This window comes from Syngnathus acus, chromosome 5, assembly GCF_901709675.1.
Source record: "Syngnathus acus chromosome 5, fSynAcu1.2, whole genome shotgun sequence".
NCBI classification, from domain to species: Eukaryota; Metazoa; Chordata; class Actinopteri; order Syngnathiformes; family Syngnathidae; genus Syngnathus; species Syngnathus acus.
This window is the reverse complement of record NC_051091.1, coordinates 8196485-8209770: the sequence shown is the minus strand read 5'-3', so window position 1 is coordinate 8209770 and position 13286 is coordinate 8196485. Positions and strand designations below refer to the sequence as shown.

Sequence of the window (13286 nt, the reverse complement as noted above, 5' to 3'; positions counted from 1 at the left end):
GACTTTGACTTTTTATTTATTATTTTGCAAGAAAATCAACGAATTATGATTATTATCATTATTATTATTATTATCATTATTATGATTATTATATATTACAAGACTGAAGTTCACATCATAATTTAGTGGAAAACGACAAAAAGTTCTAATTAACTGTTGAAGCATCTTTACTTGTAGCTGTTGCATTTAAAATAATACAGGAAGAAGCAACATCAACATACATGTGTATATGCTACAATGGCATGCCATATGTGTTTGCATAACATGCATTCCCATTTTCCCATAGAAACGTTTACAAATACACATCTGACAGTCAGATTAGTAAACAACCATCTACATAACAGGAAGCTGCTCTCCCTGTTTCCTGAACAAGCAAATCTCACATCACTTCTGACATGACCTTCACATGTAAACAACCTTAAATGCAGTTATGGCTCACTGGCAGTGAAGCCTGGCATATTGTTTGTTTGTTGTTCTTTTGACAGTATGTATTGTGCTTGAAACAAATTAAACCTTTCCCGTACGCATTAGCTACATATATTTCACTCAATGGCTAAATCCCCGCAAATGCAATAATCATTTATTGTGGCTTTAAACAGCAGTGTCAGTGTTGGCTTTATTGGCAGTCATAACATTGCTCCACTTTTGACCCCCATTGGCTGATGCAATCATTTTATACTATATTATTAATAATGGCATAAAAGAACAGTGCAGTTGGCTGTGATCCTTGAAACAGAAGAGTGAGAACACACCCTCCCTGGGAACAGTCTTCACTCCAAAGAGGAACAGGAAACAGAGGATGTACTTCCTGCGGCAGCTGAACAAGTGCAAGCCCACCAGTGAGGTCATCATCTTTTATGTACATATTGTACGACCTGCTCCCCCTTATTGGGCCTGCATTCTATGTAAATATTTCCAACGTGATGATAATGACATTAGACATCTTATTATAATGGAATGGGATCAAATCTGGAATGGAATCAAATGTCAAAATAAAATGAGTCTCCTATCGATGGTGCAAGGGATAAAGTGTTGCTAAGTGTGTCAAGTGCGCAAAACAAACATCACGACATTGTGGACTGGATAAAAGGTAGTCCGTCTTTACCGTGTGTCTCCTGTTTGCGTCAGGCGAGGAAGAAGCGCGTCTACCCGTTCTCCTCTGCTCGGAGGTGAAACAATAAGAGAGGCTTAAAAAAAGAACTCCATCTTGATATACCCTTTCCTGTCACTGTTTTGCTGTTTTTCACTCAAACTGGAGCAGTGAGGGTGGAAGTAGAACCACCTTATAAGATAAGAATGACCCCCTGTGGTCTCACATTTTAAAGTAGACAGGCAATGAAATTCCACTTTTTCAAATATGAAATGAAACTACTTTGTAAACCTACATCCAAAAATACATCTGTAAGCAAACCATCAATTATTTTTTCCAAATGTGACATTGAAATTTACACTAGTGTCATTCATTCATTTGCGTAAAGTCTCTATATTTATTTGATCCATTACCAAGCTCATTATTTTCCCCACTAAAATAAATGACAATCAAGAATACTATAAATCTGTATAATAATGAAGTATATGCCTTTGAGTATTGTTATATTATCTATCTATATGTGTTGCTCCACTATTTGTGTTCAAATATTGGCTGATTTGAGAAAACTAAACATTTAAACTTAGCTGGAAAATAGAGAGCCACACAAAAAGTATATTAGAAAGTTGTTTACTGAAATTCTTTTGACAACAACTTAACAAGCCAATAGTCAACAGTCTAAATTTAGTTGGCCTTCACAAGGACAAAACGCAGCTGGGAGGTTGTTTGTCAGGTCATGTGTACAATGGCTTGTCTTCTTACAAAGGAAAAGTGTAAAAAAATAAGATTGACAATGTGATGTGTGTGGGAAACCTCCAGATGTAGTAGGTGTAAATATTTTTCTTCACTTAGGATTTACGTGCTCACCGAGAACTTTTTTTTTTTGAAAAGCTTCAAGGTTGCACAGTTGAGTGTGTTTCAAAGGTTCACCATACATAATAAATAGGAACAGCTAGTTTTACAGGGACGATGAATCTTGAAAGCACACAAGGTGAAGCAAGAGGTCCCTTTTGCGCAAACACATTTACCAATCAATAGTGGCCATATTAAAGTAGACCATCTAAGAGTGAAATCAGGGTTGCCAAGAGGAATCACATTCTCCTTAGTGCTCAGTATAATATTCCATTTTCCGGTAAACTCCCGAAATGTGATGTAAAAATCCAAAGAACAAAACAAACAGCCAAAATTAATCCTCTGATGCTGGCTGAAATGAAGTTGACTGAGCTCACTACCCCCCCACCTCCCAAGTGTCCAAAAAGTGTGCAATTTCAAGACCAGTACTGCGTGAGTAATTAGTTTATAAAAGAAAGGACCCCCAGAGGTCCGACGTGCGGCATCAAGCTTAATGTCAAAGAATACTTGGAGGACTCATTGCTGCATCTGTTCGCAGCAGGCAGCGAGCATGCTGGGCACTTTCTAGCACACACAAGCCCGCGTCACTTTAATTCCTTTATTCTTCGGCTCCCCTTTGCGCACGAGCGCAATTGATGAGGTCGTTAGGCTGCGTCCATGCAGTCTTAACAGTGTCCGGCTAATGTATTGGAAGAGAACACTGGCGGAGCTAGGGTGGGCATGGGGGCACTGGCCCCCTTTGTAATATGCTAGGACCCCACCCAGATGCCAGGCTTTTCACAATTTTCCTTCTTTTTATCAACTCTTTTATCAACATTTTATGAAGGATATTTTGGTTTTGTCTTTTTTTTTTGTTTGCTCAAAATCCAAAGCTGGGGGGAAAACAGAGCAGCATTATTAGTATAAATTTCTGCATGAAATTCATTAAAGGCACCCGGGTTCTGGGTTCATATATGCGACATTTCTGTTTAGTTTTGGATCCAGGCAAAGCGCATTTTTGTCCATCTGCTATTGTGGGCACTGGCCACATAGGTTCTCCATTGGCCTGTGACAGAAAGCCGCAGGAGCACTGTTATGTAGCATCACAAGCTCTCATTGCAAACACACTGGCTGCTTACAGCTCACTGTGGAGCGGAGATGGTAGAGGAGGCCAAGCTGGCTGCCATGTAGAGCAAATCATCTCATCAGGAGCGGCAGGAAAGACAAGATACAGAATATGCGCATAGGAACTTTTCCTTGGAGGTACAATTTAGAATTTGAAAGTATTGAGTGCAAATGATTTGAACAAAAATCAACTGAATGGAGCGCTTTGAGGAATCCTCCTTCCTTCCTTCCACTTGAGCTCTTGTGGTGTTTGACCACACTTGAGTTCAATGACCCGTGAGGTTTGATCTGTAAATGGTCATAAACTGCTATACTGTAATGTACCGCAGTCATAAAAGATGTCATTGGAAAGGTTAAATGTCACGACGGGACAATAACATACATGGCTCATCACACATTACCTGTTGTTTTCTGGTTTCAGGGACACTTTGGTCATGGTTCAAGACCAAACAAGGCCCTAAACGGTGAGAGATTTTTAATTAAGCCTGAGGGCACTTTCACGATGCTGCACTTTAATGGTCCGATCAGAAAGTGAACTTCACGGAGTGAACGTGGAAATCAAAGCCATAAATTGTTAACCTTCGAGAAAGTTACCTGAGCGACACTGACAAGTGTGTCAACCAGAAGAACAAACACAATTTGACAAGGCAGCCAATTGAAGACCAAAATACATTATTAGCTTTTTGGAACAATTTAGAATTCCCTCTTTGAATTGCAAGCCATGAACATAAAAACAAGTGGAGGGTATACGGAAAGTGCCATTAGGGATAATAGGTCATTAAGACTCAACTGGTTAAATCAAGCATATTGAGGCAACAAACACATTTACAAAAGCGCCCCGGGATATATTAAGAGATGGTCTTTTAGAGAAAGCCAATAGTTTCACATCATGTTCGAGTACGTTTGTGAGGCCTGAATAAAGTCATATGCGGAGCCTTCACGAGACTTTAAGGCCAATACTCCCAATTTTGTGGTTACAATTAACACAAATCGGTTACAATTTGCCAACCCAAATTGAGCTGCTAAAACATGATTCAATTAACACTAGAAAAATGATCACGGGACAAAAACATTAGTGGTCCTTGTGTCTCGAGAGGCTTCCTTATTTGTTTCCACCCCCCGCCATTTTGAAAGCAGTAGGAAGTCTTGCTTGGATGAAAGTGACACATTCACGCGCTGACATCATTTTTCAGAGTGGTGGCGCTACAACACCCACCCCCCCACATAAAAGTCATTCCATGCACTAAAGTGGCCAGTCAGCAGAGCGTATGGTAGACTGTCACCTTTGTATTAGTTCATTAAGGATATCTCAGGGGGTCAGCAAAACCACCATTTTTATTTCTTCAAAGCCCAAAGAGTCTTGAGAAAACGCTGATCAAGATTCATTAAATTTGCCCCTTGGGGGATGAGTGAAAATGTGGGGGGAAAAACTACGAATGAAAGTATTACTATATTAGCCAAAAATGTCATTATTCACCCTCACTTTGCTGTTTGCATGTAGATTTGTCTGTTTGTGGTTAATTCATCACTCACACAAAATAAAAATAATAAAAAAACATCAAGTGCAGTAGCTTGACCATCATGTACTATATCTTACATCATAACTTCATAGAATAAATATGAAGGTCAAGTCAACATTTTGAGGGGTGAAATGAGGAATTCTCAAAGGAACATATTGACTTTGGTATCCACCAGTACTACAAATGTTTTTTTTAAATGATGTACTGCAATACAGTAAACAACTTTTTGATAGCAGCAACATCTAGTGGTTGTTGGTTTAACAGTCACACACTTACGGCTCTTGTCCAGAATACTGGCACCAGCCATTCATTCATCCTAACAAAAATCCTACTTTTATAAAGATAAAAATGCATTCTGATTGAAGTAATGGTGTTATATTTTACTATGTTAACTGTGATCATAATTTGCGAGGGTATTCAACAATGATGCCGTTTGGAGGTCAAGACACAGCTCTTTCATTGAACTGTGCATGGATGCCTTTTAAAGCGGAACACAAAACAATCGTATTTCTAGTCTTTCTGTATTTGTATTGTCTGAAATGAACTAAGTCACAATTATGTCAAATCAGCCCATTTATTAAATATTTAAACTGGAGAAGTTTATAAAGTCCCTACATGGTCCATGGGGGTAAAGTGCGCTAAAAATCTATGCCGGATATACTGTCGCTCCCCCCCGGACTCCTTTTTTCTATATGCAAGTATCAAGTGATACTCCTGTAGAAGGACAGCATGTCGTCCAAACTTTGTGAGGGGCCTTGAGGTGGCTGCTGAGGTTGGTCAGGCTCTACTGGTTGGGGGGGTGCTTCAGGCTGGCCGGGCTCTGTGGGTTTGGGTGGCGGGTGGGGCTGGTTGGGCACAGTGGCCTGAGGTTGCACCTGGGGAGGGAATTGGCTCGGCATCGGGGGTGGGTATTGGTTTTGGTAGTGTGCGGGGAAGTTAGGAAATCGGTAAGGTGGGCAGATAAAGGGTGGAGGAGCAAATGGGGGGTAGAAAGGAGGAAGTGGGTACTGGAGGTTGACGGGGGGTCCTGGAGGCCGGCATGGCGGCGGTGGCTGCACTGGGGGGTTTTGTGGAGGGGCAGTCTGTGAGGGGGCCGCCGCAGGGGGAGGCTGGCATGGCGGCGGAGGCTGTGGCTGCACTGGGGGGTTTTGTGGAGGGGCAGTCTGTGAGGGGGCCGCCGCAGGTGGAGGGCGTGGATTCTCAGTGGTCCCACCTGGGCTTTGTGTCCCCAGGAAGGACATTTGGGGAGTTTTCTTCTCTGGAATTTGTGTCTTTGCTGGTCTCGGGCGCCATTGCTCAGCAAAGTATGTGGAGGGAGGCGCAAACTCGGAATCTCTCTCTGACTGACGCCGGCTTTTCCACTCAGTGAACATGGATTCTTGAATATTAAAAAAAAAAAAAAAAAAAAAAAAAAGAAGAAATCAGAAAGACGCGCGAGTTGAATTATTAGTGTTAATATGTAAAGACATTTTTAAAAACACAGTGTATTCATGAGGATCTTTTTACCCTGGAGAAAGTGAAATACACCTTTGTTTAACCACCATCATTTGACCTCCATGACTCCTTTGTGGTTTTATCATTTGTGATATTTTACTTGCAGAGAATTTTAGCCCTCAATCTTCTCACCAATGTCTCAACTAAAGACACTCGATGCTTCTTGACAGCTGCAGTTGAGTTTGTTGTGATACTTTAGTGCAATCGAGAGCAATACAAATGTACCTTTGCCTCTGTCCCACTCTCGAACATGCGGGACACCAGGTTTGGTGTCCCTTCGTTCCTGAATCTCCACTTCCACTTTCTTCACTCTGCTGACCTCTGGTGGATCCTGAGGCGGCGGCGAGGGTGCTGCCATGTCCTCATCTACAAAGCCACCATAACCACACATGCAGATATTTAACCAAATGAAACCAAGAGACGTGAATTGTACATTGTTGTGGATTCTGACCTTCATTCTCCTCCTCTAGCTGCTCTTCAACGCCCCCCTTGGCCTTCAGCTTCCTCTGCTTTATTTTGGCCAGCCGGGCTTGCAGGATGACCTTCTTTTTCTCTTTCAGTCGCTCTCTCTTACTCCGCTGATCAGTCGTCTGAAAAAGGGGATGATCGTGATCTTCAGGGGAGCATATTATACTAATGGATTCACTATCTATTTACACTCTGGCATTTTTCAGGCGGAGTGATTAAAATGAGCAGCTCACTTGGTCCCTGAGCATGTCCAGAGTCTCCCTCTGCTTTCTGCGATCTTCCTCATCGTGCGAGAAGGCAAAGTAGCCCACGCCGAGCTCCCGAGCCTCTGCAAGGTGACACCAAGACACCAAAGTTAAGGCAAAATTTCCATTTCCAGTACAACCCCAAACCAAACCCAAAAGCTAACCTTGAGCCCTGATGGTCTCATAGTGGACAGGCCCAACAGGCTTCTTCATGGCTTCCTCTTCTTCTCGCTCCCACTCTTGCCTCTGCAGCTCTCTGCGCATGTCCTCTGACAGCAAGTCAGCAGAGACTTTTGGACTGTACATGAAACAAACATGTTCAGTTGACCATCCATTGCCGAATAAAATGTAAACTCTATTTGATTACCCATTTCCTTTGATGTCATGGTCCATGTTCAGAAAATCTGGCAAGTCTTTCTTCATGCACCTTCGCGATCGTCCCAAAGTGTCCACAAAGTCCACCCTAGATTGAAACAAAGTAGGATAGTTTACTTTTGCTCTCTGTCAAATGTGAAAGAAAATATTACCATTCTTCATCTGGGTTCTCCGGAGGAGGAACAGGGGACAATCTGGCTCTTTCCTCCTCCTCACTGTCAGCGATCCTCTGCGTTTGAGTTTCTCTTCTTGTGTCAATAATCTTCTGCGCAAAATCCACCAGGTACAACCCCTCTGTTTCTTCATCTGGCATGAAGGTTAATTCCATTAAGCACCTTTATATTTACACATACAGTAGGTGATGTGACATCCATATCTAACCTGGGAAATTTCCTTTGGTCATCTGTTCGTAGAGTTTGGCTTTTTGCTCTAGCTTGCTCCTGATAAACAAAAATGGTATTAATTATAATGCTGTTTTAGGACTTTCGATATTGTCATCTTACTTTGCATTATCCAGAGTTCTCTGCTCCTCTGCCAACTCTTCTGCATCTTTTTCAGCTCTTGCCGAAACTCCAGAGTTTTGCTTGACAAATACATTTGGTTTCTACACAGCGGATAGAGCAGCAGCTTGAGTAGATGGCTCCTTTTAACATGGACATATTAAATATAACATTGACGTACCTTAACTTTGGGTTTTGGTTTGTGACCAATCTCGCCACTTTCTTGGCCAAGTCTCTGCTGTTTGAATTGCTCCTGCTTTCTGTATAGCTCGGCTTTAAGATCCACTAGCTGTAAGAAACCATAGTACGTGTTTAAGAATCTGCTTGGAAGGATATTTGAAGCTACGTAAATGAATGTAACTTAATGCTAGCAAACTAGCATGGTGGCTAAGGTTAGCCTGATTACGCGTGACATTTACCGTCGCATGATGTCGGTATGAGAAAATACAACTTACCGAAGAAGCAGTCACGTCAAACGGTCTCTTCTTTTTGTCCATTATAAAAGCTGTTCTCAATGAAATTTAAAGACATTTGCTGTGACAGTACACAACCCACCCCTAACCTTCTTCTGCAGTTATGCTAACAGGTAATTTTTACAATACCGCCGACTTGTGGCCACATCTATCAACTGCACTTGCGATTTGTCTTTCTTAAATCCTGCTACTAAATAATACATTCTGATTTATAATGTAATGCTTGAGGTTAAGAATCAATATATTATTCTAATATTATTAAATTGTAATTATTTCTATTCCATGTAAAGTTGTTAAATGCAGACTATCCTTTTCTCTTCTCTGCATTGAAATACTAATATAATTTTATTTCATTGTTTTTTTTTGTGACATGTTCTATTCGACACTTCTGTTCAAATGTGACGGAGCTTCGACTCTAGAGTTTCAGTCAGGGTCCGCCACAGTAAATAACTCGCATGATATGTGATGGTTGAAAATCGACTACCTTATGATGCTTCCAAATAAACAGAAAACGTCAATGGTTCTTCGACAAACATCTTATTCCCGCCTAGAGCGAGAGGGTCAAACGAATCAAAGCAGATGTGGACGTGTTGCTGCATGTCTTGTGTACATTTGTAGCTTCCGGAACAAAGTGTGTTCTGACCTACATGTTGGGATCGAAAAAGAGATTGAGAAAGGAAAAAAAGCACATCCCTACCTGTCTACCATGAGTCAGAGCCGTCAATGCCACTTCACAACCTTGCCTGCTCAAAATGAAAAGCACTCAAAACAACACACGTTGGGAGTGTATTTATTAAAAAAAAAAAAAGAGAACACCCCCTACCTGTCTGCCATGATTGAGCCGTCAATGCCACTTCACGTTTCGTGCTCAAACTGAAAAGCACTCAAAACGGACATTAAGTGGAAATTTGCTCCTATCAAGCCAAAAAATGGTTTGCTTGTCCACTTCCACATCTTAATGTACTGTGATGTTGTGTTTTCTTGTGGGCACAGCTGTTTCAAAAACTGCAGGAATTGAACTGTATTTCATTTATTTGCCAAGCTTTCAAACCACCAAAAACAGACTACATAAGATATATTAAACCAATAAAATCAGAACAATATCAGAATCTCACCTACTAAATTACACTGCACTGCACATGTAAATATTCAATACATTTATCGATGAGGAGCCACAAAGAAACCAGCTCCAGCAAAGCTGACTTTTCTAACATTCAACACCTTGACCTTCGGCACTCAGATGCCGTAGAGCTGAGTGGTGTTGTTTCGGATGGTTTTGAGCAGGGTGGGCATGTCTACCCCCTTGAGCAGACTCAGTTCCTGCAGTGTGTGGATGCCCAGTCCGGGATGGGAAAATTGGCAGAGATTTTTCTTCACCTATCAGAATGGAAGAATCATTTAAAAGACATGACTTTTTTTTTTTTTAAAGGCCTGAAAGTGAACATACCCGTCTTGGCAAGAAATACGGTGCATCTGTCTCCAGCAAAATGCGGTCGAGAGGGACTTTGCGGGCAGCATCTCGAGCTGCGTTGGCACTGGAATAGGTGATCACAGCTGTGAAGCCCACGTACAGGTTGGGGAACGCTTCCAGGAAGGGTTCGATCACCCGGTAGCTGTCTGTAAAACAGTGCCTATGAACCAAAATGAATCAAAGCATGAAGGTTAGGATTGTGCTTGAAAGCTTGTTCTTTTTGCACTTTTATCCTTAATTAGAAATATTGTGACATCTTCCAACAAGAAGCCACAAGATCATGTGACTACACACCTGTGAATTTTGTAATCTCTGGGGACGCAATTTTTCAAGATGTCCATCAGGTCTTCATCCGCATTCCTGCAGTGGACCAGCAGAGGCTTGTTCATGGTGACAGCCAGTCGCAGCTGCCGCTCAAACACCTTCGCATCAAAAGAACAAACAACCATGAGGACATGGACGCGTCACTCAGTTCTGATGACGTCATTTTGAACCGACCTCTTTTTGCTCTGCGACACGTGTGGAGTTTTTATGGGAGTAGTCTAAACCCATCTCGCCAAACGCCACGGCTTTTGGATGCCTCATGGCGTTGAGTATGCTGTGTTCATGGACACGGGAGTACTGATGAGCAAAGTGTGGGTGGCACCCAAAAGCCCCCCAGACCATGTCTTCAGACAGAAGCCCCTCCCATAGGGCTTCCTTGTACATGAGCTGTGGGTTGCAGAAGTCCGTAATGCAGCCTTGAAACTCTGTCGGAAAGCTGCTGCGGTAGTCACGTCGGAAACGACCGAAGGAGCCGCGGAAGCGCAGTTTTGCGTAGAGCATGTCAAGATGGCAGTGCGTGTCGATGAAGCCACCGGAGCTGTGGGGGTAACTTGACCAAGGGGGCGGAGCTTCACCCATGGACAGTCTCGGCTTAGATACGACATCATGCTGAAATGTGTAACGGGGGGAATGGACGGACGAGCCGGCGTATGACTGTCGGCGTGTGGCTGATGAGGTACTTTGGCTACTGTCTGTATGTAGAGGCAGAGCAAAAGGGTCGGAGAAATGAACGGTCTGGGGGATTAGAATTTTGCGACCCACTTCGGCAGAACAAGGGCTTCTGTATTTTTGCTGTTTGTATGAATCAAAATCATTCCAACTAAAGTCATCACAGCATTCACCCGGGGATGACATGGGAGATGGAGCATTAAAGCTGAAATTCTTTGGCGGGCTCAGGCAATTCCAGCCGTCAGAGTCGTCATCCCGAGGAGCCGCACGGTGGTAAGACAAGGAATCTGGAATATACTCAAGAGGAGGCATCAAAGATTTCACATCCTGATTTTGAGGTTCAGACTCTGATGCAAATACGTCGCCTTGGTAGTAGAGACAATCTTTTACGCCCTGAAAGACAACAATGACGAAATTGTAATATCACATATCTCAAAAAGTGTATATTGAAAGACAAAAATCACTCATCGTATTCAAACTTCCACTGTGTAGTTCAGCACATCAAAAGGGTTTGATTTCATCATCTGAGCAACAAGCCCGTGTATTTGCAGTGACAGAGGTGCCCTGGGGCAACCAATCTGCTCCCAAAGCGGTGGAACGCTGCCCACTACACCAAATTGTTTGTTTGCCAAAACTCCTTTTACACTCCCAATAAAAGCCACCATTTTATTTATAGACATCAAAGTGATTGCAGTTGTCCTGCAAATATCGTGTCTTCAGAGATAGCATCAAAGGTGATAAACAGAGACCTGAGGCAGACGTTCGAACCAGAGGGTTGTAAAAGACAACTCGGAAATGACACTAAATGCATTCTAACCAATCTTTTGGGATGTGCTCATTTAAAGTAAGGCAATAAAAAGTTTCAACTGATTGAGACTTACCCTTTTACCCACTTGTGGTATTGCGTCATCTTTTTGGCCAACAGCACGAGCCTGGCTGTGTTCTTCAGTCTTCGCATCAGGGCTTGTTGAAGAGGGCAGAGACAAGTGGCTGCTGATTTTAGGAAGCTTGCTCATCAATCCCCTTCCGGCCAGAGCTGCAGATATTGCTGTCTTGTAAACTGCCTTCAAGCCTTCCTCTGCTGTCTTGTCCTTTTTCTTGATGAAAACGTTTGAAGGAGGAGAAAATACTCTACTTTGTGGAGAATCCTGCTGATAGGTGTTCTGCAAGATGGCCACACATAAAAAAAGTCTTGTTATTTAAGTCACAGGATTTCCATGAAACATCATACACAACATTCACCTGGGGCGTGAATGTTTCAAAGTACTTCCTGGTGCGCTTCCTTAACCCAGCTTTGCTTTGAGAGGCAACGGCATCAGGGGTTGCCTCTGCTTTCTTCTGAGGGGTGTTGAGACTCAGTGTGCCAAAGCCGGCATGACCTGGGGAGTCGCTCATCTCATCTGCTTTCGGTGACACTCTGCCCAGCATGAGCGCTTCATGTCTTTTACCAACACATTCAGTTGGGGACAAACTTCTTTGAACTCTTTGAAGCTTTGTCACCTTTCTTCTGTTATTGTCCATGTTGGATAACCTAGATAGACACATGATACATAGATCACAACTTTAGTGATGAATTTATGTATGAATTTTGTTTAAATTATTTCTGATACTTGATAACAAATGGCTAAAATTCAGAACGATAAGTAGTCATCGTAAATAAAATATGGCGCAATCATGACCTCGTACAAAATTGAACACGCCGAGTCCACTAAGCCAATCGGTTTATGTTGTACTGAAGTAAAACATTACAATGTCTCAAATATTAATTTCTTTTTACTGTGTGGTAACTCAGGAAAGACACATGATTAGCCTCGCTAACAAGCTAGCTCAACATTAGCAATATTTTACCGCTCGCTAACTGTGCACTTAAAGACCAAACATGACGTTTGGCGGAAAAAAAGTAGATACATCAGTAGATTTGTTATTAGAATTACCGGAGTGGACCGTTTCAGCGAGTCAGCACCTACCAGCAACCATGGAAAGATAAAAATTTGAGGACGATAAAGTTCCTTGAAGTTTTATTTCTTGATAGAACGTCGTTTGGCTATAGCGTTTTTGTAACGCTAGATGGAGACAAAGCTATGCTTTGTTCTCACCTCGCGAGATTTGGTCAAAACGACTGGCGCGAGCATTTCGGTAGAATAATAATGGCACAAGTACTGTCAATTGTCGCAGTACTTCTTGTTTTTCATTAATTAGTTGATTATTTTTGCGTTTTATTTATATATTATATTACTTTTAAATAAAATGCTTATTATGAAAATGATTTTGTCTTCCTACTGACATTTGTTTCAGTAATAATTGTTAGTGGTAGTTTTGTCCTCTAAACAAACAAACAAACGTGTCACCTATCCAATATTATTTTTAAAACCTTAAAAAAGTATCTATTATTTTTTCCTCCTTAAATTATCACATGAACTGAATAGTCATTGTTGGAACGGAATTCTGACATAAAATAATGGCCCACTCTAAATAAAATATTAAAAAACAAACGCAAAAAGCTTCCATAATTTAATATAAAGCCAATAATTCAACACAATGCAAATGTTTAACGTCTAACATAATTCATCAAGAATATGTGACATTAGATTTAGTTCACTCTCACAGCCTGGCTGTGAGAATTCACGATGCAAAAAGAAATGCTTTTACCCTGCGTGAAATATTTTATTGAACTCGTTAAACACAAGGCACAGGATTGGGAAAT

General features: G+C 41.8%; 2 protein-coding genes across 3 annotated transcripts; both read right to left on the bottom strand.

Moving 5' to 3' along the window:
- Positions 1–4360: 4360 nt before the first annotated feature.
- ccdc174 (coiled-coil domain containing 174) lies at positions 4361–8251 on the bottom strand. Its single transcript, XM_037252295.1, has 11 exons — positions 8101–8251; positions 7827–7934; positions 7649–7749; positions 7527–7585; positions 7298–7451; positions 7138–7233; positions 6935–7068; positions 6759–6853; positions 6509–6647; positions 6283–6423; positions 4361–5941 (listed from the first exon to the last, which is right to left on the bottom strand). Exons 1-11 carry the CDS (start codon positions 8140–8142, stop codon positions 5265–5267), a joined length of 1746 nt encoding a protein of 581 aa, XP_037108190.1. The 5' UTR covers positions 8143–8251; the 3' UTR covers positions 4361–5264.
- An 881-nt stretch (positions 8252–9132) lies between these two features.
- Positions 9133–12622, bottom strand: tatdn2 (TatD DNase domain containing 2). 2 transcript variants are annotated; one of them, XM_037252678.1, is made up of 7 exons: positions 12550–12622; positions 11825–12113; positions 11464–11745; positions 10088–10975; positions 9884–10011; positions 9566–9749; positions 9133–9495 (listed from the first exon to the last, which is right to left on the bottom strand). In XM_037252678.1, the coding sequence occupies exons 2-7, from the start codon at positions 12101–12103 to the stop codon at positions 9355–9357; spliced, it is 1902 nt and encodes a 633-aa protein (XP_037108573.1). In that variant the 5' UTR covers positions 12104–12113; positions 12550–12622; the 3' UTR covers positions 9133–9354. The 2 variants fall into 2 exon arrangements, with proteins under 2 accessions (XP_037108573.1, XP_037108574.1); XM_037252679.1 differs by having other exon boundaries at positions 11464–11733.
- Positions 12623–13286: the final 664 nt, after the last annotated feature.